Source organism: Vanrija albida (genome assembly GCF_041260175.1).
Source record: "Vanrija albida strain AlHP1 chromosome Unknown contig_2, whole genome shotgun sequence".
Lineage (NCBI taxonomy): Eukaryota > Fungi > Basidiomycota > Tremellomycetes > Trichosporonales > Trichosporonaceae > Vanrija > Vanrija albida.
In genome coordinates, this window is record NW_027191421.1 from 856,100 (window position 1) to 878,404 (window position 22,305).

Genomic DNA, 22,305 nt, shown 5'->3' on the forward strand with positions numbered 1-22,305 from the left:
ACGACCGACACTTGCTGCGCTGCTTGTTGTTGACTTTGGTTCTCTGGTCGATCTTGACGTCATTCCCGCGTGGCTTTGAGTTGTTGACACTTTCAGCTTTCTGGACGATCAGAGCTGCGGACCATTGCCCGTCATCCTCCATGGCATCGAGGGTACTCCCAACCCCTGCCCCCCACACACGCCAGCAGATGCATAACCCGACTGCCGGACGAGCAAAGAAAGAAAAAGGGCACAACTACACAAGACGATTCCTCGGCTTTGATGACACATGTTTGGGTTGGCGCACCTCGCTCACAACACCTTTGTTACAACACCAAGCACCTTGGTCTTGGCCTCACGGAGCAGGATCAGCTGCCCCTCCTTCACGTACTCGGCGTGGCTGATGAACTCGAACACGACCTTGGAGCGGTCACCCGTACGTATCAGGCCAGAGGGGTGGTCGAGCGAGACGATGCGAACAGTCTGGCGGATCGGGCCGCAGTGCAGCATGGCAGTGTACTTGGGCTGTATTGTGCTCGAGTGATGAAGCACCATGACCATGCCCTCGAAGCGCATCACGGCCTTGGGAGGAGTGTCGCTCTTGGCCACAAGCACCATGCCCTTGCGGACCTGGGGGCGGCGTATCCGCTTGAGAGCAAGGCTGAGGGGTCAGCAATGCCCGACGAGCCGAATCAACACCCGACTTACGCAACGCTCTGCCCGGCCTCGGCCGAGTCCACCCTCGCACGCTTCCGCTCAATCGTCTTGACCACGGTTGGAATGAAGTGGCCGAGCGAGTCGGGACCAAGCAGCACCTGGTCGTTTGGCTTGACCGTGCCAGCCGTAGCAACGCCGCTGACGACGGTGCCGACGAAGGGCACCGAGAAGACGTCGCTGACCTGGAACTCGAAAGGAGCATCGGCGACGTACTTCTCGTCCATCTGCGACGAGGGCAGGCAGTCGAGGAAGGTGCGCAGGTTGGGAAGGTTGTGGCCCGTCACATTCGACACCATGAAGATGGGGCAGAGCTTCGGCCCGGTGGCGTTGGGGTTGGCCAACCTACGCGCAGCGTCCACGGCTTGTCTTGGGTTCTCGACGAAGAACGGCGCGCGCCTGCACCCGGGGCTCTTAAGAACCTTGACCAGCATGTTGATGGTCTGCTCGAGAATGTTGGGAGGCGTCATGTCGATCTGTCGTCAGCCACGGCGCTCACACCACAACCCACCTTGGTCACACAGACGGCGATCGGCACGTTCAGCGCCAGCGCAACACCGAGGTGCTCCTTGGACATGCCGATAAGACCAGCGTTGCCGCCGACCATGAGCATGACGTAGTCGGGAGCGCAGCCCGACAGTCCGTAGAGAGTCGTCTTGAAGTAGCGCTCGTGACCGGCGAGGTCGATGAACGAGACCACCTTGGAGGCGCGCTTGCAGATCTCCTCCCACGTAAGCTTCTCGCGCTTGGCGGTGCCGACGTCCGAGATATGCTCGGGGAAGATGGGCTGTCCCTTTGTCGTGAAGCCGAGGATTTCTCCGCCGACCGACGACGTGCGGCCCGTCTCGACCTCGTGAGGGTGCCGGAAGAGGGCGATGCGCGCCTTGCCGCGTCCGTCGTCGAGACCGCCACGCGTCAGCACGCCCAGGGTGGTGCTCTTGCCGGCGTCGACATTGCCGACGACCGCGACGCGAACCTCCATGACCTCTTCCATGCCGGCTGGACGGAGGCGCACAAGCCAGCACCCGAAGGGGCTGTCGGCGCCTCCGACAGCCTTCTCGCGGTAGAGCTCGGTGACATCAGCCTTGAGCGCCTCGCACGTCTTGGTCAGGCGCGCGATGGCAGTGTCGAGCTGCGCCGTGGTGATCGCTTCGCCGAACGCGCCGCCCTGCCCGTCGTCGGGGTGCAGGCCAAGCGAGACGATTATCTCGCCGCGGCGGCGGAGAAGCGACGACGCGAGGCGCGCTTGCAAGGCGTCATCCTCTGCGGTGATCAGGAGGTCCTGGCCGTCAGCACTGGTCACCAAGTTCGCCAACCCACCGCTATTGGGACCTCGGCCTCCTCTACGACCTCGGACTCGACGAGGACCTGGCCCGTCTTTATGGGCGAGGTGGGAGGCTGCTGTTGTGTTGGGGCAGGGGCAGGGGCAGGCTTGGGCTTGTGGTGCTTTGCCTGCTCGGCAGCTGCGTGGGCGTCGCGAGCAGCCTGTATTGACTGGATCTGCTTCTCGTGCGAGAAGTTTGCTATTTCTGCTTGGAACGAGCGAAGGGTCGTCATTGGTGGCAACTGGGCATCAGACGGCCTGGGCGAGGAGCGGCGAACGTGACGAGTCGCTGCCCGTGCTAGGGCGCGTGGGGTTGGGGAGAAGGGGAGAAGGCGAAGGGGATGCAGTGTGGTGGTGGCGACCTTTGGCACAGGCGCCTGTATTTGTAGACGAAGCGAAGCGGGGGGGGGAGGAAGGATGATTGTATCGCGCACAGTGGAATCCGAGTCGAAGCCGAGTCGCGGCAGAGTAGGCGGCGCACGCAAGCACCACCCACCCAGCGACCGCGACGGAGCGGGGTACGCGGGCGATACCCCGTGATAGTGACGCATTCAGGGAAATTGCACGTGGGGCAATAGACGGAAATACACCCGCTCGCCACCCAAACAAGGTTTAAGCAACGGTGGCGGCGACGGACTCGACGGCGTGGCGGTGTGTGCAGTGGGCGGTGCCGTGTGCCGTGCTGTGCTCGGCGTACAACTCCGACTCCGCTGCTGTGCACACGTCCGCAAGATATCGACTCGGGGCAGAAATCGAGTAGGACGGCTGCTGCGGATTCGAAATTGTGCGCACCAGAGGGCGGGTACAAAACGGCTGCTCTGCGGCCGGATTTGCCACCCACTTTGACCCAACGATTGTCGGGCCTCGCCCTCGCCACGCCGCCGCCGTCACTCGTCGTCGGGGACGATCTCGCAATGAGGCGCGCCAAGATGGGCACGTCGAAGATGAGTCGCAATAATCAGGGGAGGGGCGCCCGCTAACCCCTCGCTGTGACGCCCCGCAGGCAGCGCGCTCAGGCCGGCGAGTGTGGCACAACACACACACGCCCCCTGCGCCCCCGTCTGTCGGTCGTCACGCCGACCGATCACCCCATGCACCCCACCACTTCACACGGCGCCGTCGCTTCGGAGGTGCGTCAGGCCTCGGCTCCCCTGCTGACGCCAATTCCCACCCCCGCACTGGCCCCTGCCCCTGTCGGTCGGGGCGAGGGCGGGGGCGCACCCCACCGACGCCGACGACGCGTGGATGGCTTCTTTCCAAACTCTCGCGTCGCAACGAGGCGTTGATGGGGCCTCGATGCCGCACCGCCTGCCCCCGCTTGCTTGAGCAGCGTGAAAAAGGCTAGTTGCTTGCTCTACTGACAGGACTCGAACCTGTACTCCTTACGGACATGCATTAGAAGTGCATCGCGTCTACCGATTCCGCCACAGTAGATGTTTTGAGCTGGACGCCCTTCTGGTGGGCCGGCGTCGATGCTGGCTCCTCGCGTCAACCCCTATATACTGGTCCTCCACCGCTGCACGACTCACTCCACCACCATCGATGCATGCTTTTCCACTCTGTGCATCCAGAGCAGTGCGCCGACTAGACCACGGTAAACGTGTACATTCAACCTGATTGGGTACAAGCACCAAGAGCCTCATGCAATCGACCTCCTCTTCTCTCTCCCTCTCTCCTTCTGTGCTGCCTGCCTGCTCTTCATTTTCTTCGCTGTCAATAGCTGCGCACCGTGGGATTCTGGTAAACTTACCTTCGGAGGTGCGGCGACACACCGTCGGAGTCCGGTGACGCGGGACGTGCGGCTCGGCACCGAGCGAGTGTATTTGATGAAAGACGAATGACATGGCTTTCTCGGGTTGGATGATACAGTCCTTGATTATTGACTTACAGTGCTCGGGATGTTGATAAATACACGTCGACTTTTCTGCTTGATACGGGGAACACACGGCCCCAGGGTGTGCCGAACGCGACGCCGCATGTTCACTTGCCGTCGCACGCCTCGCATCAACAAACAACGCAGTGACGTACTCACTACAGTAATTTATCGTAGTATTTGTTCATTGTCCACCCGCCATCGCGCATTTAATTGGGGCCCTCGGGCATTGTTGAAGGGGGCGTGTCGACAGACGACGTGTCGGGGACGAGCTGTCACAGAAACAAATGCTGATCACAGAAACAAATACTGCGCCGAGATAGCAGCGGTTTACCTGGTACGTGTTGTGACCGGCGAGGCTAGGTGGATCGAAGAGCTTTCATGGGGGGTATCAGCACAAACCGATCGACCAGAACTGGAACCGCCTCGACAGACAACAAGCGAGAGCGAGAGCCCATCGAAGGGTTTGAAACAATCCCCCGCGCCGGGTACGTGTTTTCTCAGATGCTCCGGCGGTCCTACTTGGACTCAAGAGGAGCAGTCGTATCTTGCTCGAGGGGCAATGTATGGCCTGTGTTGCGTTAGCATCATTTGTAAGGGTTCAAGATGCTTCGTCGAGATCCCAGACCCCAGCCTTGCCTCTTAACCTCTTCCTCCCCGTCGTATAGTCTCGGCCAGATAAAACAATGGCAATTATAGTTCTGCTGCTTGCCTCTCGAGACCACCGACAAGCCTACCGAAAACGCCCTCGTCATCCGGGGAAGGGAGAACTGCGATGTGGGCGGCGAGTTGGGTTTGACGCTGGTGGCGGGTGGAGTGAGCCGGGTCTTGGGAGCAGGCCGTGGGAGCAGGTCTTGGGAGCAGGTCGGGTCTTGGAGGGAGGCGAGTCCCAATGACCGGTGTCCAAAAGCAAAGAAACGAAAAGTAAAGTGAAGTTGTACTCAATCGTACCGCAGCGCAGCGGTACGACTGGGGTTGTGGGCCGCAACGCAGTGTTACCCGATGAGACTCAATCGCACCACAGCGCAGTGGATACGAAGGAGCCCGCCCAATATTGTGTTCAATCGAGTCACAGCTCAGTGACCGGCTCGATCGTACCACAGCGCAGTGGTACGAAGGAGACAACACAGTATTGTTGTTGGTTGGACCCTGGAGTGGTCATCCACGGCAGTGGTGTGACCCAGAAGTCCAACGCACCGACCAACGTTTGCCGTCGGCAATGGGGCAACCGACGGGGATCGTAGGAGATCTGTGAAGTGTCAGAGATCGTTCTCGCGGGGTTCAGATCGCCCCAAACTCCGCCCCTTTGCTGCGCGTGCTCCTTCGCTCTTGACGACGGTTCTTGCATGTTCTTGACGACGGTTCTTGACGAGGAGAAGGCCGCTCGTAGTTTCAGAGGATGGGGTCGTGTGAATGGAGAGATGGAGAGGGTCAAGTTGTCAAGCTGTCGGGAGGTGATGGGGAGGTGGATTGCGAAGGTTGGAGGTGGATTGCGACGGTTGGAGGTGGAGGAGAGCCAGCATTGTTACTGTAAGGACCATGAGAATCGAAGGGAGGGCTACCGGACGGGAACCGCTGCAGTTGGGTGTCGGGCGGAGGAACAGGTGGAACTGTTCAAGTTTGTGGAAGGACGCTGGAGCGTGTTACGACAAAGAGGAATGAAGAGGTCGAAGAGAAGAGAGGATTGGGAGGGTGAGGAAAAGGAAGACAATGAGAGAAGAGAAAGAAGAGACAAAACGCTGATGGGCGTGAGCGCGGCAGCCAGGTGGCCAGGCAGCCAGTCGTGACGACGACCGACTGACAGCTCCAGCAGCCGTTAGGCCTGCGCCCTCTTCCAGCAGATGCACCCACCGGGCGGCCCCCACCCAGCGGCAGCTGGAGGAAGGCATCACCCGGCCGCCCTCCACCGGCACTGGCTCGCCACCAGCCATCGAGGCAATAACGGAGCCAGGGCCAGGGAAAAAGAAATCAGGCGCCATCCATCACACCTCACCTCTGCTCGTCCACCTCGTCCCACCAACCCACCTCGTCTTCCCCGTCTTCTCTCGGGTCCCCTGCCCTTCCCCTAGCACCTGCATGGCCTCTAGACAGCCCAGAGAGTCCCAAAAAGGCTTTCGCTCTCCGCCAACAGGACTCGAACCTGTACTCCCGAAGGAACAGCAGTCAAGTGAGACAGGCTCGAAGACGTCTCAACTTAAATGCGGCGCGGCTACCATTTCGCCATGACGGATTGCTCTGTGCCCTGGAGGGCGCTGCTGCTGTTTTGAGCTTCTCTGCTGGACTGTGGTGCATGGGGGGTTGTCAAAAAATCGATACCCAGGTGCGTACATACACCCAGTCACTCGCGCACAACAACCATTTCACTCTTGCTCCTCTCTGTTCCTCTTCATCACCACCCACCATCGCACTGACACTTCAGGCCACCCCTTCCACATCCCACTTCATTTCCCTCACACTCTCTTTCATCTCCGTCTCCTCCCCATAGCTGCACTTCGACGCGCGGCTTGCCTCCTCCATCAAGGTGACCCTACCCCGTCATCCTCGCTTGCCTCCGCCAGTCATGACCAAAGCTCCCCTATCATTCCCATCAACCTAGCTTATCGCCTCCTCTCACATCCCACACCCAACCCCCCATGCCTTGACACTCGGTGCATGTTGCACTCCCCGCCACTTTGTCACCCTTCCCCCACCCAACTCGCCCGACTGGAGGGTCCACCGGCCATTATCTGCGTGCTAATACGTCATCGGCAATCACCGATACACCCAGGCACCCAACCAATGTGGGTAACGCCCACCCGACTACTTTAAGGACTTACAACCCCCATCTCGTCTTGCTTACACAACATCCTACCAACTATGGCTGAAAAAGCGCTACCCCAAGCAGGAGAGGAGCTGCCTCACCCAGTCTCGGCCGCTCCCAAGGCCAAGGGCAAGCTGTGGTTCAAGGTCCTCGTCACTCTCGTCGCAACCGGCTACATCGCCAGCCTTGCCTCATCGCACCTCTCCCGGATCAGTAGCACGGTGGCTGCGGAGAAGGTCCGGGAGGCGACTTGGACCCATGCCATCCCCGACGATGTCAAGTGCCCGACCCAACCAAAGGCCCTGTACCCGCCCAAGAAGATCGAGTGGACCGACGAGCTCCGCAGCTCGTCCATCAAGCTCTTCCAGGAGGCAGTTCAGATCCCGACCGAGTCGTTCGACGACAACGGAGAGCCAGATGAAGATCCCCGATGGAAGCCCTTCTTCCACTTCCAGAAGTGGCTTGGCAGCGCCTTCCCTACCGCTTGGAAGTCGGCCAAGATCGAGTTCATCAATAGTGAGTTGGAGTTGTAGAGATGGTCTAACTCACGGCAGCTCTCGGCATCTTGGCTACGTTCGAGGGTTCGGACCCAAGCCTTAAGCCTCTCCTCCTGTAGGCAGGCTGCATCGATATGACTTCGCCCAGCTGACGCACGCAGTATGTCTCACTACGACGTGACCCCTGCGCCTCCCAACACGTTCGATCGATGGACACACCCTCCCTTCTCGGGTCACAACGACGGCGAGTTCATATGGGGCCGTGGGGCCGGCGACGATAAGACCTTGCTCGTGGCGCAGTGTGAGTTGTCGCGTGTCATCCATCAAACTCACCATGCAGGGGAGGCGATCACCTATCTCCTCGAGTCTGGTTTCAAGCCCCGCCGTACCCTCATCCTCTCCCACGGCTTTGATGAGGAGGAGGTCTTTGCTCGCCGCGGACAGGGCCGTATCGCCCCTTACCTCGAGAAGCGCTACGGCAAGGACGGCCTTCTCCTCGTCATCGACGAGGGCGCCGGCACTACTGATGATGTGAGCTGTCTGATTGTTTCTTCATAGCTGACGTCGCAGTTCTACGGAACACCGTTCGCACTGCCTGCCCTCGGCGAGAAGGGATACCTCGACATTGTCATCGAGGTTGGCACTGACGGTGGCGTGAGTCAGTCAGACCATTTGCTTCGCCCAACTGACCTGTGTAACAGCACTCGTCTGTCCCCCCTCGCCACACTGGCATCGGCATCATCTCCCAGATTGTTAACACTCTCGAGGATCATCCATTCCAGCCCAAGGTGGGTGCCGAAAGTACTACGAAAGCACCCATTGACCATCCCCAGCTCACAACCAAATCACCCATTCTCACCTCGCTCTTCTGTGCCTCAGAGCACTCGACAAACTTCCCTAAGAAGTGGACCAAGCTGCTCGCCAAGGGGCAGAAGGGCTGGGACAAGCTCGCCGACGAGTTTGCAGACAACAAGGGCGGTCGGGCGCAGATCGGGACCACCATCGCCGTCGACGTGATCAACGGCGGTGTCAAGGTCAACGCGCTTCCCGAGCTCGTGACGGCGCAGGTCAACTTCCGCATCGACTTTGACGAGTCGGTTTCCAGCACGCAGGAGCACGTCGCGCGCCTCGTCGAGCGTATCGCCAAGAAGCACGATCTCAAGTTTGAGGCGTGGGGTGACAACAACGCCACTATCGGATCGCACTACGTCAAGCTCAAGACCCTCGGTATTCCCCTCGAGCCAGCCCCGCGTACTCCCAGCTCGGGCGGTGTGTGGGAGCTCTTCGCTGGCACAGTCAAGGCATCCCTGCCTGCGGCGGATGGCTCGGAGCTCGTCGTCGCTCCCTTCGCGTCGACAGGCAACACCGACTGCAAGATGTACTACAACCTGACCAAGAACGTGTACCGCTTCGTGGGCCTCTCCGCTGGCAGCTCGTTCGGCGCTCACACTGTCAACGAGCGATCGAGCATCAAGGGCCACCACGCCGTTGTCAACTGGGTGCACGCTATCATCCAGAACGCGGATGCGTACGAGGGTGCAGAGTAGAGCCAGAGTAGTCGGCATCTTGCTACATGAATAGAATGAATGAAGTGTATCTGGTGAATGCCATGTCATGAGAGTCGTGTCTAAGTGGTAGATTCTAGTGGTCCTGTTCCTCGGGCACATATGTCCTGTATCGCCCAGACTGCTCCCAGGGCGGGCGAGCTGCGTCGCGTTCGACGTCCTCGAGCGCCGCGGCAGTCGCTGTGGTGCCCGTCGACCACCCGGGGGCAGGGCGCACCTCCCAGCCCTCGCTGCCCCTCCGCACACGGGTCGCGCTAGTGTATGCGCGGAGGGGCACGTCGTCGTCGTCATAGTCGGACAGGTATCGCTCGGGGGACGAGCTCGAGTCGGGTTCCGAGTCGTCCTCGGCATCCGTCTCCCACGGCGCCACATAGTTGCTGGGGTTGGCGTGCGAGTAAGGGCGACGCTCTTGTGCTTGCTGATTACGTTGGCGGCGCTCGCGACTAGCGCCATTAGAGGCCCGGAGAGCCGGGTTAAAACCGTTTCCATAGACGAATGCGTTGCCGCTCGGCGGCGGCGGGTTGGGGTACTGTATCGGGTCCCTCGGCGGCCACGAGTACTGCACCTCTGAATCTGCGCGTGTCAGCCCTGCGGCTGTGTCAACATTGGCGCGCGAGGGCGCGGCGTCGTGCGGCCGTGCCCGCTCACGTCGACTCACTATACCATGTGCTCAGCGTTGCTGAGGTGAGCGCGGAGGCGCGCCTGCGCCGCCGAGTGCGAGTGGAGCGGCGGGGTCGCCGCGCCGGCGCTCCACGTCGCCTGGTATCTCTCCGGCACCTGGTCCGGCGCGACGGCCTCGGCCCACTCTGCCGCCGACTCACCGCCAGCGTCGTGGTTGACTGGGAACGACATGCCCGATCCGGGCATGCTCTGGGGCCAGAGCCAGAGGGCGGGGTTGTCGCCGAGGACGGTGCGGATGTTGGCGATGAAGCCGATGTTCTGCGGTCAGCTCGTCGCACCTCAACACCAAGCTCACATAAGGATACTTGATCTCGGCGAGCTTGCCGCGGCGCACGAGCGTCGCGACTTTGTCCTTCTCCCAGCGCTCGATGGTCGTCGTGTTGTTGCCGACGAGGTACAGGTGGTAGATTGCGAATAAGCCGACGCACACCCAGACGGGGACCGACGCGGCAAAGTTGAAGATGAGGAAGAGGAGCTCGCCGAGCTCTGGCTCTGCGAATGGGTTCTTGACGTACTCGTACGCCTTGGAGACCATCATGGCGAGGTGGAAGGACGTGGCGATGCTGACCCAGATGAGGAAGCGGAGAAAGTGGCCGTGGTTGAAGTAGCCGACGCCTGTGGCGTCAGTATGGCGCATGGCGCCGGGCCAGTGCGGCGGCTCTCTGCTCACAGTTTGCGATCCATGGGCAGTGGTCTGAGCGGTGAGTGGTGGGCAGGGGTGAGGCGTGGTCAGGACTCACGGTCAAGCTGGGGAGGAGCGCGAAGGTCAGTGATTTCTGCCTGGTGCGATTTCTGCACGCCGCGCCAGCGGACGGAATCCCGTCCCGACCACCCCCACTCACCTTGAGGACACACGCCTTGCACTGGCGGCAGTGGTGCGCGCGGGGCGGCTTGAAGTGTTCGCACTGCTTGCAGAAGCGGGGCGCGTGCGAGCCGCGCTTGACTTCAATGTGGTCGGCCGACTGGAGGTTTGGCCGCCAGCCCTGGGGCACATGGCCGGGCGGGGTCGACACGCAGAGGTAGTAGTTCCACCAGACCATGCCGACGAGCAGGTTGAAGGGCACGAGCAGCCGCAGCAGGTCGACGCTCACCACCGAGCCGTACCATGGCCAGATGACAAAGAGCTGCGACGAGTACGAGATGAAGCCGATGAGCGTGGACGTGGCCACCACCCTGCGGGTTAGGAGCGCGTCCGAGCAGCCACCCACCATAGGCGCTTGACCCAGTCGACCATTGTAAACGAGTGACTGTGGGGTCGGAGCTGTTGTTGATTGTTTTGTGGAGTTGGAGAAACAAAGTGGAGAAAGCAGTGCCGACCGACGCGCGGTCGACGCGGGTCGTCCTTCGGTCATGGCGCCGATTTGACGAGGCGGGCATCGGCCATGAGGTCATTGTAAATCCCTATTACCTCGGCTCGTTAATGCACCCCATGCCCGCTCGCCGTCACTGATACAGCCGTTGACCATGCATACCGTCAACTATTAGGTGCATTCTACAGGTACACGCACACAATGGCATGCAGTGGTCAGATCATCGCCAGGGTATAGCTTGATTCGTCTCTGTTCTCATAATAGATTATCGTCACGAACGGGGGCTCCCGTCGGCGCCCGCGCGCCTGCTCCGTTTCCGCCTACGCCTTCTTGACGCGGACGGGAACGTTGGGCGATGGGAGGAAGCCCAGGAGGCCGAATGTGAGCGTGTAGACGGCCGTGGCTGGGGCATGAGCAGGGGAACAGCGGCGATGGGGCAGCCGAGACACACGGTCCGGCATCTAGCCCGGACAGGACACGGCGACAACTCACCGCCCATCATGGCACCAAAGACGCTCAGCCCGGCGCCCTCGTCGTCGACGTTGAGGGCCTCGCGGATCGAATCGCGGATCGCGCCGCGCGGCGTGGGGTGCGACGCGTGGCTGAGCGCGTACACGAGCGTGGACCAGCCGAGAAGGATGGCCGATGTGAGCAGCTGGGCTTGTCAGCACTCGCGCTCGCTTGCTCGCTCGCGCCCGGGCCACGTCGAGGCCTCGGCTACACACTCACCGGTACGATGAGCCTCAGACGCGCGGACTGCTGCCATTTCGGGTACTGTGGTGTCAGCCGGCGTGGGTCGGTCGAGCTCACGTTGGGCGTGTAGCCACGGAACCATGGGAGGAAGAGCACGAGGTAGAGGAAGACGGCCTGGGGGGTGAGCTGCGAAACGAGGAATCCAGCTCTACGCACCACCGTCAGGCCGTGGAAGCCGATGGCGGCGATGAAGGACCGTCTGGGGAGTCAGTGGCCGACTACGATGCGGCGGTTGCCGCCTTGCTCCCCGTCCCACCTTGTCCAGCTATCGGGCGACGCGAGGATGTGCTCGCCGGCGGCGCGGATGTCGAGCCACCACAGCCCGGTCGCGCCGGCGGCGACATACTTGCCGTGCTTGAGGAGGATGGCGCCGAGGCGGAGGGGCGAGAAGGGAGAGTGGGGGATGTCTACGCTGGCGAGGGTCGACTGGGACGAGCGGCGGCGGTTTGGCAGCGAGCCCGCTGCTGATGGTTCTGGCATTGGTGGGTGCGGTGTCGTCGATACGGGCGAGGTGGATGCGGCAGAGACGAGGAGCGTGCAGTGGCGACAGAGTGGTAGTTGTTGCAACAAAACTTGTGCGAAGATGGCATCGTGGTAATCTCAACTCTTGGTGGGCACAAACGCCGCGAGCCGCGGGCCTCGGTTGCCGGCACACGGCGCGGCGCCGAGACGAGCCTCTGTGTGCGCTCGGCGTCGGCGTCCCGGACTTTACCGCACAACGCACACAAGCACGCATGCATGCATTCACGCACACCGGGAGACTGCGGAGAGGGCTTGTTCGGTGAAGACACCGCTCTGCGTCACTCTCACGATGGATCTCTCCCTCGCCTTGTGTGCACGTTTATCTCCCCGCCGGGAATAGCGCCAGAGTGCTTTTGTAGGACACCGCGGCATGCCTCGACTAGTCGTCACTCGCTCCCGGCATGGACCATGCACACACCTTGGGGGGGCTTGGCGACGGGCAGCTGGGCCACCGGGCTGGCCACCGGGCTGGCCGTGGCCGTGCCGTACTTGTTGGTGCTAGCTGGCACATGTCGAGTGCTATCCACGACTAGGTTGCACTAACCACCACACCCCCCACCCCTCACACCGCGTTTCACACGACCGATAGCGCTGCTGCCGCGTCACCACCGTCGTACTCTCGGCCTAGGGCTGATGAGAGCGATCAGGCCCCAGCAGCGGAATGTATACGCAACTGACATGCATGTCGCCATACAGCGAGTCTATAGCTACAGGCGGGGCGGAGCGAAGGCGGCGCCGAGCAGGCCGTCCGTCTACCACGTCGGCTTGAGGCCCTTCTCAACCTCCTCGCCGAACACGTCAATCTCCCAGCTGTTGGGGTACTGGAGGGGGATGTTGGAGCGGACGCGGTTGGCCTTGCCCCAGGCGTTGATCTCGTCAAAGTCGGCGTCGGTGAGGTCAAAGGTCTCAAAGTTGGACTGGGCGGGTTAGCTACGGCCGCGCGCCGAGAGCGGCGTGGCAACTCACAGCGATACGCGAAGGCGTCACCGACTTGGGGATGACGGCGAAGCCGTTCTTGGCGCCCCAGGCAATGAGGACCTGGGCGGGCTCCTTGCCGAGGCGCGCGGCAATCTCCTTGATGGCAGGCGCGTCAATGACACGGGCCTTGCCGGTGATGTTGTTGCCGAGGGGCGAGTAGGCCGTGATGACAATGTTGTTCTCCTTGCAGAACTGGAAGAGCTCGGGCTGGATGAGCTGGGGGTGGGCCTCGCTGCGTCGTGGGTTAGCAACGGCAACACAGCCCGGCCTCCGCCACGCCACACTCACATCTGGTTGACGGCCGGCACGACACCAGTGTCCTTGATGATCTGCTGCAGGTTCGCGACGGTAAAGTTGGACACGCCGATCGCCTTGACCTTGTTCGTCTCCTTGTAGATGCGCACGACCTCCTTCCACGTGTCCGAGATGGAGGGGCCCTCCCAGTCGATCAAGGCCTTGCCGTTCTCGGCGGGGGCGAGGCCCTTGCCCGCGACGAAGGGGACAGGCCAGTGGATGAGCCACAGGTCGAGGTACGACGTGCCGAGCTGCTTGAGCGACGTGTCGAGGTCGGCCTCGACGTCCTGCGGGCGGTGCGAGTTGTTCCAGAGCTTGGAGACGAGGGTGATGTCCTCGCGGGGGACGCCCGAGTCCTTGATGCCCTTGGCGACCTCGTTCTGGTTGCCTGGAGGGTGTGAGCGAGGGCTTAAGAGCATTGGGGGTTAGTGAACCCACCGTAGATCAATGCAGCATCGACGTGACTGATGAGCTTGTTAGCGAGCAGAACGGCGCAGAATTAGACGACAGGAAGGCTGGTGTCGGGGGAGGGGTGGTGCAGCCACTGGGGCTGACTGACGCCTGCGCGGGCGCAGTGCCACACTCCCCTTCCTGCCCTCCGCCTCGCCCGCCTCGCCCGCCTCGTACGCACCGGTAGCCGGCCTTGAGGGCCTCGGTGACGGCGCGCTCGACCTCTCCGGGCTTGGCCTGCCAGGTGCCGAACCCGATCTGGGGGAAGGGGAGGCCGTTGTTGCTGGTTGTGAGCTTCTGCCACCGCACGGTGCCACTTACAGCTTGAGGATGCGTCCGAGAGACATTTTGCGAGTGTAGTTTACTGTGGTGGGTGGTAGCAGCAGCGATGACGCACCGTCGCGCTCTTATATCCAGCCGTGTTGCCATCGAGCTCGCCATCGCGCGGCGTCAGCTCGGTCGGACACCGGTGGAGGTGTGGAGGCGTCGGGCCGTTATTGGCCCGCGCCCTCCACCACCACCCCACCAACCCCACCTGAAGTGCGGCGGCTATAGGCGGACCGCTGCGGCCGCGTGCGTCGCCGCGTGGGTCGTCTGCGCGTCATGACCGCAAAGGTGAGGACTAACTTTGGCTCACGGAGCACAGTGTGCCGAGAGTGATGAGGTCGAGTGCGAGCCATGGTGGAGGTGGAGCACGCAGATCGCCGAGTGTTCCACCGCCATCTGCTGATTACTTTTGGCGAGCGTCGATAAGCCTGCTCGGATGGGCGCGGGCCGCAACGTCTCCGCCCATGTGACTGTTTCGCTCCAAGCGAGTGGCCGCCGGGCGATGGGTGATGTTGGGGTGGCTCTGATTGTGACTCGAGGTCGCCGTTTGGCGGGCTCGCTCGGGGGGCTCGCTCGCTCCACCTGCTGCCTGCTGGCGGCGCTGACGACGTGAGGTATGGTCACACGGGACGCTGCGGAACAAGCGCAGAAAGGCGAATACCGACGTGAGCAGCTGGGCTGGGTTGAGGAGAGGCGGACGAGCTTCTGCCGAGCTTTGTACAAGTCGCCGGGCTGCTTCTTCCCTCGAAGGCACGCACCTACGGCGTGGCGTTTGACATCCAGGCCAACGCCGACGACTGGGTGGTGGTGGGCAAGAAGCGCGGTGTCTTGACCGCGAACGTGAGTCTGATGTTGATGGGAAGGAGTGATACGGCCATGCCGCTGTCGAGTGGCACGCGCATCCCTCCACCGCTCACCATCGCCCCTCCACAACTGCTGCCGCCGCGCCCGCTCCCACATCTCGCATCTATCTCGCATCTATCTAGTCATGGTAAAACTTGTTAAACTTCTCGACGAGCGCGGCGTCGTCCTGCCGTCGTCAGTCGCGTCGCGAGCCCGACTCACGCGGTATCGCGACTGGAACCCCTCGAACCCCTGGCGGAGGACGAGGATCTCCTGCGCCGGCGCCGCGGCGGCCAGCTGCGCCTCGCGCGCCTCGGCGTATCGCTGGGGTCAGCGGTGTGTGTTGGCGTGGGCTCACCCTCGCGGCCTTGGGCCCTCTGCGTGTCAGCTCTGCTTGTACGCCGCCCACTCACCGGACCTGCGACAGCGCGCAGTCTTGGGTCAGCGAGCCCAGCACAGCACCTACGGAAAACGACGACGGGGACTGGGGTCAGCGCACCCCCCGCGCACAACCCACCATTCTCTGCGCGCCGGACCAGCGCGTCGACCTCGGCGAGGAACACCTCGCTGGGGTAGTTTGCCGCGCCGACAATGTTCCCTCCCTACTGTCAGCGGATGTAGCGGCGGGCACGCACCGCAAAGTCGCTGTCGCGCACGTCGATAACGGCCCACGTCTTGAACGCGCCCCCGGGCTCCGACTTGAGCAGCGCGGCCAGGTCCTGCGGGGCGTCAGTAGTGTGTGATCGGCGCGACGCACGTCGGCGCTGATGTAGCGGTATTTCTGCTGGGACATGGCGGGGGTCGAGGCGGCGCGGCGGGCGGGCGCGGGGAGCGGGACACGGAGAGCGCGGAGGGAGCGGGCTGCGTCGAGAGCCCAGCGCATGGGTGCGTCGGGTTGTTGTTGTTGTCGGCGCTGCAAAGTGACCCACCCCGCGGCCTCCACCGCTCGGCGCACCGCCCGCCCGGCCGAATCTTGCCACGCGAGCCGGGCGGCGCTACTCGGAACCAACTCTTCCAGTCACAATCAAAGCGGTAGTCAGCGACATTTCGGCGGTCGCCATCCATCACATCACCCAGTCCACAATGTTCGCCCGCGCCGGTCTCCGCACGCTCGTAAGCACCCCCCTCTCGGCGCCGCTCACCCGCCCCAGCGCGCCCTCCCCCGCGCCCAGGTCGCGCGCTCCTCGGCTCTGCTGGCGCAGCGCCGCAGCCTGTCCGACGAGGCGCGCAAGCTCATCGACAATGTGGGTGGCTCGGTGGCTCGGTCACCTCCCCAAGCTGACACCCCTCCCCCAGGCCGTGACGGAGAACCCCCTCGTCGTGTTCATGAAGGGCTCGCCAGAGCAGCCGCAGTGCGGCTTCTCGCGCGCCGTCGTCCAGATCCTCGAGGTGCAGGTGGGTTGCGGGCCCGCTCCGCTTGCTGACAAGCCAGGGCGTGCCCCGCGAGAAGATTGTCTCGTTCAACTGCCTGGCCGACCAGGAGTTCCGCGAGGGCATCAAGGAGTACAGGTGGGTTTGGGGTGGGAACGCAGCTGACGATCAGCGAGTGGCCCACCATCCCCCAGGTGTACGTCAAGGGCGAGTTTGTCGGCGGCTGCGACATCATGATCTCGAGTGGGTACCGGGTCGGGGGAGGGGGCAGGGCTAACACGACCCAGTGCACCAGTCGGGCGAGCTCGAGAAGCTGCTTGTCAAGGAGGGCCTTGTTGAGGAGCTTCCCCCGCTCGAGGAGGAGTCCAAGTAAAACAAAATCTGTACCACCTTGTACACTGATGCATTTGTCACGGGCCGGGGGGGCGAGAGGGGGGGGGGGGAGCAAGGCGGTGCGGCCTGGGGCTTGCTGACGAGGGCTGAGTGAGCTGACGCGACGGTGTAACTGCTCTTGCCGCTACTCTGTTGCCAAGTCACGACCCCATCGCTCCATCGCTGACGCCGTCCTTGTCGCTGCCCCCGGCCCCGCTCGCCCGCCGAGTCATGAATCATGCCATGCAACTACATATGCTATGCTACTTCCCCCCGCCCCTACTTGCGATCCTGCGAGCGCTGGGGGTCCATGAGACGTTGCCTGCGCGCCGGCGTCATCTTTGGCGCGACGCGCGAGTACCACTCCCACGACATGGACATGAGCGGGCCCTGCGCGTCGTAGGGCGACGGGATCTCAGAGTAGGCCGGGCGCGCGGTCGGGTGGCGCACGTACACGCCCGAGCACGTCAGGTACGACGGCAGGATGTAGGCCGGGACAAAGATGGACGCCTGGGCGTAGTCTGGCAGGCGGAAGTAGGTGCCGCCGACGACGTCCTCGGTCACGTTGGGTGGCAGCGTGGATTTGGGCTTGGGCGTGGATGTGGGCGCGGTGTCGGCCTCGGCGTCGGCGGAAGCACTGGCCTCGGCGGCCTCGGCGTCGGAAGCCGGAATGTCCTCGATCTCGCCCTCCCTCTCGGCGACGGCGGCCTCCGTCGCCTCGGCAACCTCGGCGCTCTCCTCGGCGCCCTCGGCCTCGGCAGCCTCGACACCCTCGGCACCCTCCTCCGCCTCGGCCACCTGCTCAGCCACGACCGCTGCTGGCCGCTGGATGAACGGCACCACACTCGGGCGGATCGAGAACAGGTCTCCGGGCTCGAGCAGGGTGTTCGCGTTGGTCACCGTCTTGCCGTTGAGCTTTACGTGCCCGTGCGTGACGTACGAGCGGGCCTGCCACACGCTCTGGGCGAGGCACGCGCGGAAGATGACGACGTCGAGGCGGCGCTCGACCTCGCCGTACATGAGCGTGCCGACGGGCGCGAGCGCGTCCTTTGCGAGCGCGGCCGCGCGCCGCTCGGCGTCGGTGCGGCCCCCGGCCCGCGCCTTGCCCTCGACCCACTTGGCCACGTCGACCTTGGCCGCCTTCTTCTCCGAGCCTGCGTTGTGCCGGATCGTCGGGAGCGAGTCGGGCAGGAACCACCGCTTAAACTTCTTCTCGAGGATGTGGTCGCCGTGGTAGCCCTTTGTCAGGCGCTTGGCCAGCCACCGCTGCTGGAACAGCGTGCGCTGCGTCGAGTGGAACTCGGTCTCGCGCGCAATGGGAGAGTCCTCCGACGTGCGCAGCCACACGTTGTACAGGTTCTCGGGCGACCACGACTGTGGAGGGTGTCAGTGTTGGCCGAGGCGAGGTGGCAGCCTGCGAGCGGTAGCGCGCCGGCCGCGGCGCCATGCAGCCCGCTCGCGCGCCGCCCACAACCCCACGCACCATTCGCGGCAGCGCCCGCGTCTTGTTGAACGGGTTGCGCTTGGCCACGCTGCGAATCGGCATGTCGGGCAGGTGTCGATGGAGGTAGTGTGACTGGTCCGAGTTTGCACCGAAATCTCGACAAAAAGTCGGACTCTGCGGGGTGCGCTGCGAGACGGAGCGGTCGGAGGTGGGTACGTGGAGTTGAACCCAATCTCCGTCAACCAACACGAGGGCGGTGGCTTTTTCTAGTTTGTGTGGCGCCTGTACCACCACCACATCCAAGCACCCGCCATGCATGCATCAAGATTATTACCGTCTACGCCGACGCCGACGCCGACGTCTACGTTCCCCGCTACCCCACCGCCTACAGCAGCTCGGTAACCATGCCCGCGGCAATCGTCTCGCCTCCGCGGCGGATGAGAACTCGGCCCATCTCCTTGTTCTCGGCTGCAGTCTCCAGCGGCATCACCGCCTGGCGCGAGCTGCCAGTCGCAGGACGCAGCGTGATCTCGACAGTAGCCGTCACGCCCTTCTGCAGCACGCGCGGGTTCTTCTTGATCACCTGGCCCTTTTCGGAAATAGCGAGCAGCTTGCTGATCGTCGCCGGCACATTGACAGAGTGGTGGAACAGCTCGACAGCAGTACCAACAATGATGGGGCTCTGCAAGTCGAACACCAGGATCTGCGCAACAAACTTGGAAACCAGGTGTGCGGGGTAGTTGAGCGGACACAGCACGGTGCCAATGGACAGCTGGTTCGGGTCGACACCAGCAAGGTACAGTGTGACGTTCTGGCCCGCGACAGCATATGGCGCAGTGTCTTCGTCCACCTCGATGGCTGAGGAGTCAGCTTCGTTCTCTGGAGCAGCTGCACACTCACTTCGGATACTGGCAACGACATCACCGGGAACGGCCCGCACATTGTCACCGACCTGGACAACACCACTCGCAAGTCGGCCTTGCACAGCCACACCTGAAGCGATAGCCGTCTGGCCCTTGAAAACATTGGACAAGGGGATGCGCAGTGGCGCAGAGTAGGGGCGCTCGGGCACCTCCACCTTGTCCAGAGCGTCGACAAGTGCAGGACCCTTGTACCACGAGCCCGCAGCAGGAAGGTTGCGCTCGGCCACATTAATTCCCTCCATGGCCGCAAGGGGCAGGAAGACCGTCTTGGCAGATGCGAAGCCGGCAGATGTGAGGAACGGCTTGAGGGCGTCGACAATGTCGTCGTACCGGTCCTGTGACCAGTCCACCATATCCATCTTGTTGATGCCGATGATGATCTCCTTCACACCGAGCGAGCGAACGAGCCACGCATGCTCACGTGTCTGTCCTCCTCGCTCGAAGCCAGCCTCAAACTCTCCCGGCGAGGCGTCCACAACCATCAGAGCAACGTCTGCCTGGGCCGCGCCAGAAATCATGGCAGGGATGAAGTCGCGGTGACCGGGGGCATCGAGCAGGGTAACGTTCCGGTGAGGCGTCTGGAAGTGTGTGGTGGCAATGTCGATGGTGACACCGCTGACAGGGGGTTAGCATACACAGCGATGCAAGCGCGAGCCACTCTTACCGAGCCCGCTCGTCTCCAAGCGCATCAAGACCCCAAGCAAACGCGAAACTCGACTTGCCGACACGCGAGCTTCCCCGCTCGTTGGCAACCTTGTCCTTCTCAGACAACTCTCCGAGGTCGTAAAGGACTCGGCCCATCAATGTGGATTTGCCGGCGTCGACATGGCCTGTCCGACGTCAACCTCGCACTTTGCCGTCTCGCGGCCACTCACCAACAACGATCAGACTAATGTTCTTCTTGCCAGACGCCTCCTCATCTGCCCTGACCTTGGCAATGAGTTCCTCCTGCTTCATGGACGGGACAGGGCGTTCGCGGAACTTTTCCCGCTCACGCTGAAGCTCGGCCTCATCGACCTGCTCAGACAAGTGCAGGCCCTGGAGGTCCTGTTGTGCGACCGAGATGGGTGTTGAAGCGCCGCCCTTGCGCGGTGTTGACGATGCGGACCCCGTTTTGGAAGCAGGTTTGCTGCCCGGTTTGCTGTTGGCCTTGTTACCGGGTGTTGGCGTTGCTGTCTTTGACGCTGCCGCTGCTGCCTTCTTCTTGGCAGCCACTGAGAAGAGTTAGCAGCCTTCAGGAGGCTATAGAAGTGAGAGGGGGAGGATGAGAGCGAGCGCGCATCGGGTCTTGATTAATAGGCCCACGAGACATCTGATGACATCTTGACTCGAGGGTATCGCTACTGTCCAGCCAAAGGTTTGGAAGGTTGACCGTCCTTGGTTGGCTTTGACTTGTTACTTTTCGGATCCGAGGGCTTCGCTGCCGGCTTCCTCTTGCCATCTCCACTCGACTTGTCGCCAGCCGCGCTCTGGCCACCAGCACCAGCGGTAGCTCGCGGAGTCTGCTTCGGTGCAGGCTTTGACGCAGGTTTCGATGCATGGGCGGACGTCGGAGGCAGTTTGGCCCCGCCTTCCCTGCCAGAGGTCGAGGTTTGCTTGCCTGTGGCTGGCTTCCCTGCACCTGCAGCGCCCTTGACCGACGACTCTGGCCGCTTGGGCTTCGCAATGTCGGTCGCCTTGCCTCGAGGGCGACTTGCGGCTGCCTTGTCGGCCGACTCGCCTTCAGCAGCCTTCGCTGCCACCTCGCTCGCAGGCTCCACAGCTGGAACAGACTTGGGAGCCCGAATCTCAACCTTGGGGCCCTTCGGATCTGCTGGTGGCACCACCCCACCTGTTCCAGCGCGGCCGTCTCTCATGCGGAGGACAATGTCGTCGGGACTCTCCACGCCTGCGCTGAAAGCCTCGCGTACGCGACGCTCAGCCACAGAACGATCTCCGCCCACGGCAATGTGCATGTTGGCCAATGACGGCTGCTTTGGCGGAGCCGAGTCGGGAGCGTGGGTTGTGAGAATGTTGAAGAAGATGGACGCAGGCGCCGGAGCAGATGTCGAAGGTGCAAACGACCACAGCTCGTCTTCTGGCTCGGGTTGGGGTCCGGCCATATCGATTGCTGGTGTGGGCAGGGACGAAGATGGCGCCGACTGCGATAATGATTGCTCCGTAGAAGCAGACTCGGCCCGTGCAGCCCGTGCAGCCCGTGCTGCCGCCATCTTCTGCGCGAGCTTGGACAGAGGCTTCACTGGCGTGGGTGCGGCGATATCAGGCGTCGTTGTCTGGGGTGGAGATGGCTCAGGAGGGGTGGCGGTCGTCGATGCAGGCTGGTCCACAGAGGCAGGCTTTGATGCAGCCTCCCGGCGCTTCTGAGCGAGGAGAGCAAGCTTGGATAGAGGCTTCCCGGACGCTTCAGGCTGAGGGGGAGGTGTGTTTGAGGCGGATGGCAGTGCGCTCGAGGAAGGACGCGAAGGTGGTGCAGATGAGGCGGTCGACCCCGCCGCCTGCTTCCGAGCCAGCGAGAGGCGTTGGAGAGCAGTGAGTGGTGGCGAGGGTGCTGCAGGCGCTGCAGGCTTGGCCGTAGTCGCGGCGGCCGCTCTTGTACGCTGCCGCCGTGGTCGAGGTCGAGGTTGCTGATCAGGTGTGGGCAGAAGCTCAGCTGGCGGTCCAGGTTCGCCTGGGTTGTCGCTCAGCCGAGTTTCTCGCCACCGAGGTGCTCATGACTCCACGGGGGGGAGAGTTGTGTTGCGCGCTCGCTCAAGGAAGGCATGGGGTGATGGGGACAGGACAATTGGCAACTCACCTTTCTTCTCCCACTCCTTCTTCAGCCAGCTGACAGTCTTGTCAATGTCGAACCAGTAATGCCAGAGCGAGTCCTGGATCTCGGCATCGGTCACTGGCACCTTGAGCTCTTTCAACCGGTCACGGACGATGGGCAGCGCTGAGATCATCTGGGCTGCACAAGAAGTCAGCTACGCCACTACAGTGCGTCTCAACCCACCCTGCTCCTCTGGAGACATGCCGTCGTCCTCATCTTCGTAGTCGCCTCCTCCGCTGTTTCCTTCTCCCTCATATCCGTCCTCGTCGTAGTAGACATCGTCTGGGTTGTCGTCGGCCAGTTCGGCTGGAGGGGATGAGCACGAACCGTTCCTCACCTGGAGCACCTGCGCGTGTGCTGCGGACTCACCGTCGAGGTCGAGGTTGCGCACAAAGCGATGCCTTGACATTGTGACTGAAGTTTTGGCGCTGAGAGAGTTGGGGATGTGAAGTGGTCGAGTCAAGGTCGGTGCTCCA

General features: G+C 62.6%; 9 protein-coding genes and 2 non-coding genes across 11 annotated transcripts; 2 read left to right on the plus strand and 9 right to left on the minus strand.

Annotated features, from left to right (window-relative positions):
• Positions 1 to 291: 291 nt before the first annotated feature.
• On the minus strand, positions 292 to 2,250 carry Q8F55_001971 (uncharacterized protein; the record flags this gene model as incomplete). The annotated part of the gene is made up of 4 exons (XM_069350584.1): positions 292 to 640; positions 688 to 1,169; positions 1,205 to 1,975; positions 2,014 to 2,250. The coding sequence occupies 4 exons, from the start codon at positions 2,248 to 2,250 to the stop codon at positions 292 to 294; spliced, it is 1,839 nt and encodes a 612-aa protein (XP_069210970.1).
• Positions 2,251 to 3,369: 1,119 nt separating this feature from the next.
• On the minus strand, positions 3,370 to 3,451 carry Q8F55_001972. Its single transcript has one exon. It is a non-coding gene; the product is annotated as a tRNA-Arg (tRNA).
• Positions 3,452 to 6,009: 2,558 nt separating this feature from the next.
• Q8F55_001973 lies at positions 6,010 to 6,120 on the minus strand. Its single transcript has one exon. It is a non-coding gene; the product is annotated as a tRNA-Leu (tRNA).
• Positions 6,121 to 6,746: 626 nt separating this feature from the next.
• Positions 6,747 to 8,734, plus strand: Q8F55_001974 (uncharacterized protein; the record flags this gene model as incomplete). Its single annotated transcript, XM_069350585.1, has 7 exons — positions 6,747 to 7,206; positions 7,245 to 7,302; positions 7,349 to 7,488; positions 7,528 to 7,718; positions 7,758 to 7,841; positions 7,889 to 7,975; positions 8,021 to 8,734. 7 exons carry the CDS (start codon positions 6,747 to 6,749, stop codon positions 8,732 to 8,734), a joined length of 1,734 nt encoding a protein of 577 aa, XP_069210971.1.
• A 94-nt stretch (positions 8,735 to 8,828) lies between these two features.
• On the minus strand, positions 8,829 to 10,667 carry PFA4 (Palmitoyltransferase; the record flags this gene model as incomplete). Its single annotated transcript, XM_069350586.1, has 7 exons — positions 8,829 to 9,325; positions 9,411 to 9,431; positions 9,574 to 9,691; positions 9,729 to 10,048; positions 10,104 to 10,127; positions 10,272 to 10,606; positions 10,642 to 10,667. 7 exons carry the CDS (start codon positions 10,665 to 10,667, stop codon positions 8,829 to 8,831), a joined length of 1,341 nt encoding a protein of 446 aa, XP_069210972.1.
• Positions 10,668 to 11,063: 396 nt separating this feature from the next.
• On the minus strand, positions 11,064 to 11,976 carry Q8F55_001976 (uncharacterized protein; the record flags this gene model as incomplete). Its single annotated transcript, XM_069350587.1, has 6 exons — positions 11,064 to 11,146; positions 11,236 to 11,398; positions 11,473 to 11,517; positions 11,554 to 11,610; positions 11,653 to 11,695; positions 11,753 to 11,976. The coding sequence occupies 6 exons, from the start codon at positions 11,974 to 11,976 to the stop codon at positions 11,064 to 11,066; spliced, it is 615 nt and encodes a 204-aa protein (XP_069210973.1).
• Positions 11,977 to 12,770: 794 nt separating this feature from the next.
• On the minus strand, positions 12,771 to 14,087 carry Q8F55_001977 (uncharacterized protein; the record flags this gene model as incomplete). Its single annotated transcript, XM_069350588.1, has 6 exons — positions 12,771 to 12,935; positions 12,985 to 13,228; positions 13,285 to 13,678; positions 13,729 to 13,754; positions 13,922 to 14,023; positions 14,062 to 14,087. 6 exons carry the CDS (start codon positions 14,085 to 14,087, stop codon positions 12,771 to 12,773), a joined length of 957 nt encoding a protein of 318 aa, XP_069210974.1.
• A 962-nt stretch (positions 14,088 to 15,049) lies between these two features.
• On the minus strand, positions 15,050 to 15,793 carry ibp1 (Cdc25 phosphatase Ibp1; the record flags this gene model as incomplete). Its single annotated transcript, XM_069350589.1, has 4 exons — positions 15,050 to 15,097; positions 15,133 to 15,234; positions 15,546 to 15,629; positions 15,668 to 15,793. The coding sequence occupies 4 exons, from the start codon at positions 15,791 to 15,793 to the stop codon at positions 15,050 to 15,052; spliced, it is 360 nt and encodes a 119-aa protein (XP_069210975.1).
• A 200-nt stretch (positions 15,794 to 15,993) lies between these two features.
• GRX5 (monothiol glutaredoxin grx5) lies at positions 15,994 to 16,654 on the plus strand (the record flags this gene model as incomplete). The annotated part of the gene is made up of 6 exons (XM_069350590.1): positions 15,994 to 16,023; positions 16,062 to 16,154; positions 16,207 to 16,305; positions 16,343 to 16,419; positions 16,454 to 16,524; positions 16,569 to 16,654. The coding sequence occupies 6 exons, from the start codon at positions 15,994 to 15,996 to the stop codon at positions 16,652 to 16,654; spliced, it is 456 nt and encodes a 151-aa protein (XP_069210976.1).
• A 278-nt stretch (positions 16,655 to 16,932) lies between these two features.
• Q8F55_001980 (mitochondrial 37S ribosomal protein uS4m) lies at positions 16,933 to 18,199 on the minus strand (the record flags this gene model as incomplete). The annotated part of the gene is made up of 2 exons (XM_069350591.1): positions 16,933 to 18,027; positions 18,137 to 18,199. 2 exons carry the CDS (start codon positions 18,197 to 18,199, stop codon positions 16,933 to 16,935), a joined length of 1,158 nt encoding a protein of 385 aa, XP_069210977.1.
• Positions 18,200 to 18,482: 283 nt separating this feature from the next.
• Positions 18,483 to 22,238, minus strand: Q8F55_001981 (uncharacterized protein; the record flags this gene model as incomplete). Its single annotated transcript, XM_069350592.1, has 7 exons — positions 18,483 to 18,955; positions 18,998 to 19,635; positions 19,685 to 19,850; positions 19,896 to 20,234; positions 21,815 to 21,967; positions 22,013 to 22,135; positions 22,199 to 22,238. 7 exons carry the CDS (start codon positions 22,236 to 22,238, stop codon positions 18,483 to 18,485), a joined length of 1,932 nt encoding a protein of 643 aa, XP_069210978.1.
• Positions 22,239 to 22,305: the final 67 nt, after the last annotated feature.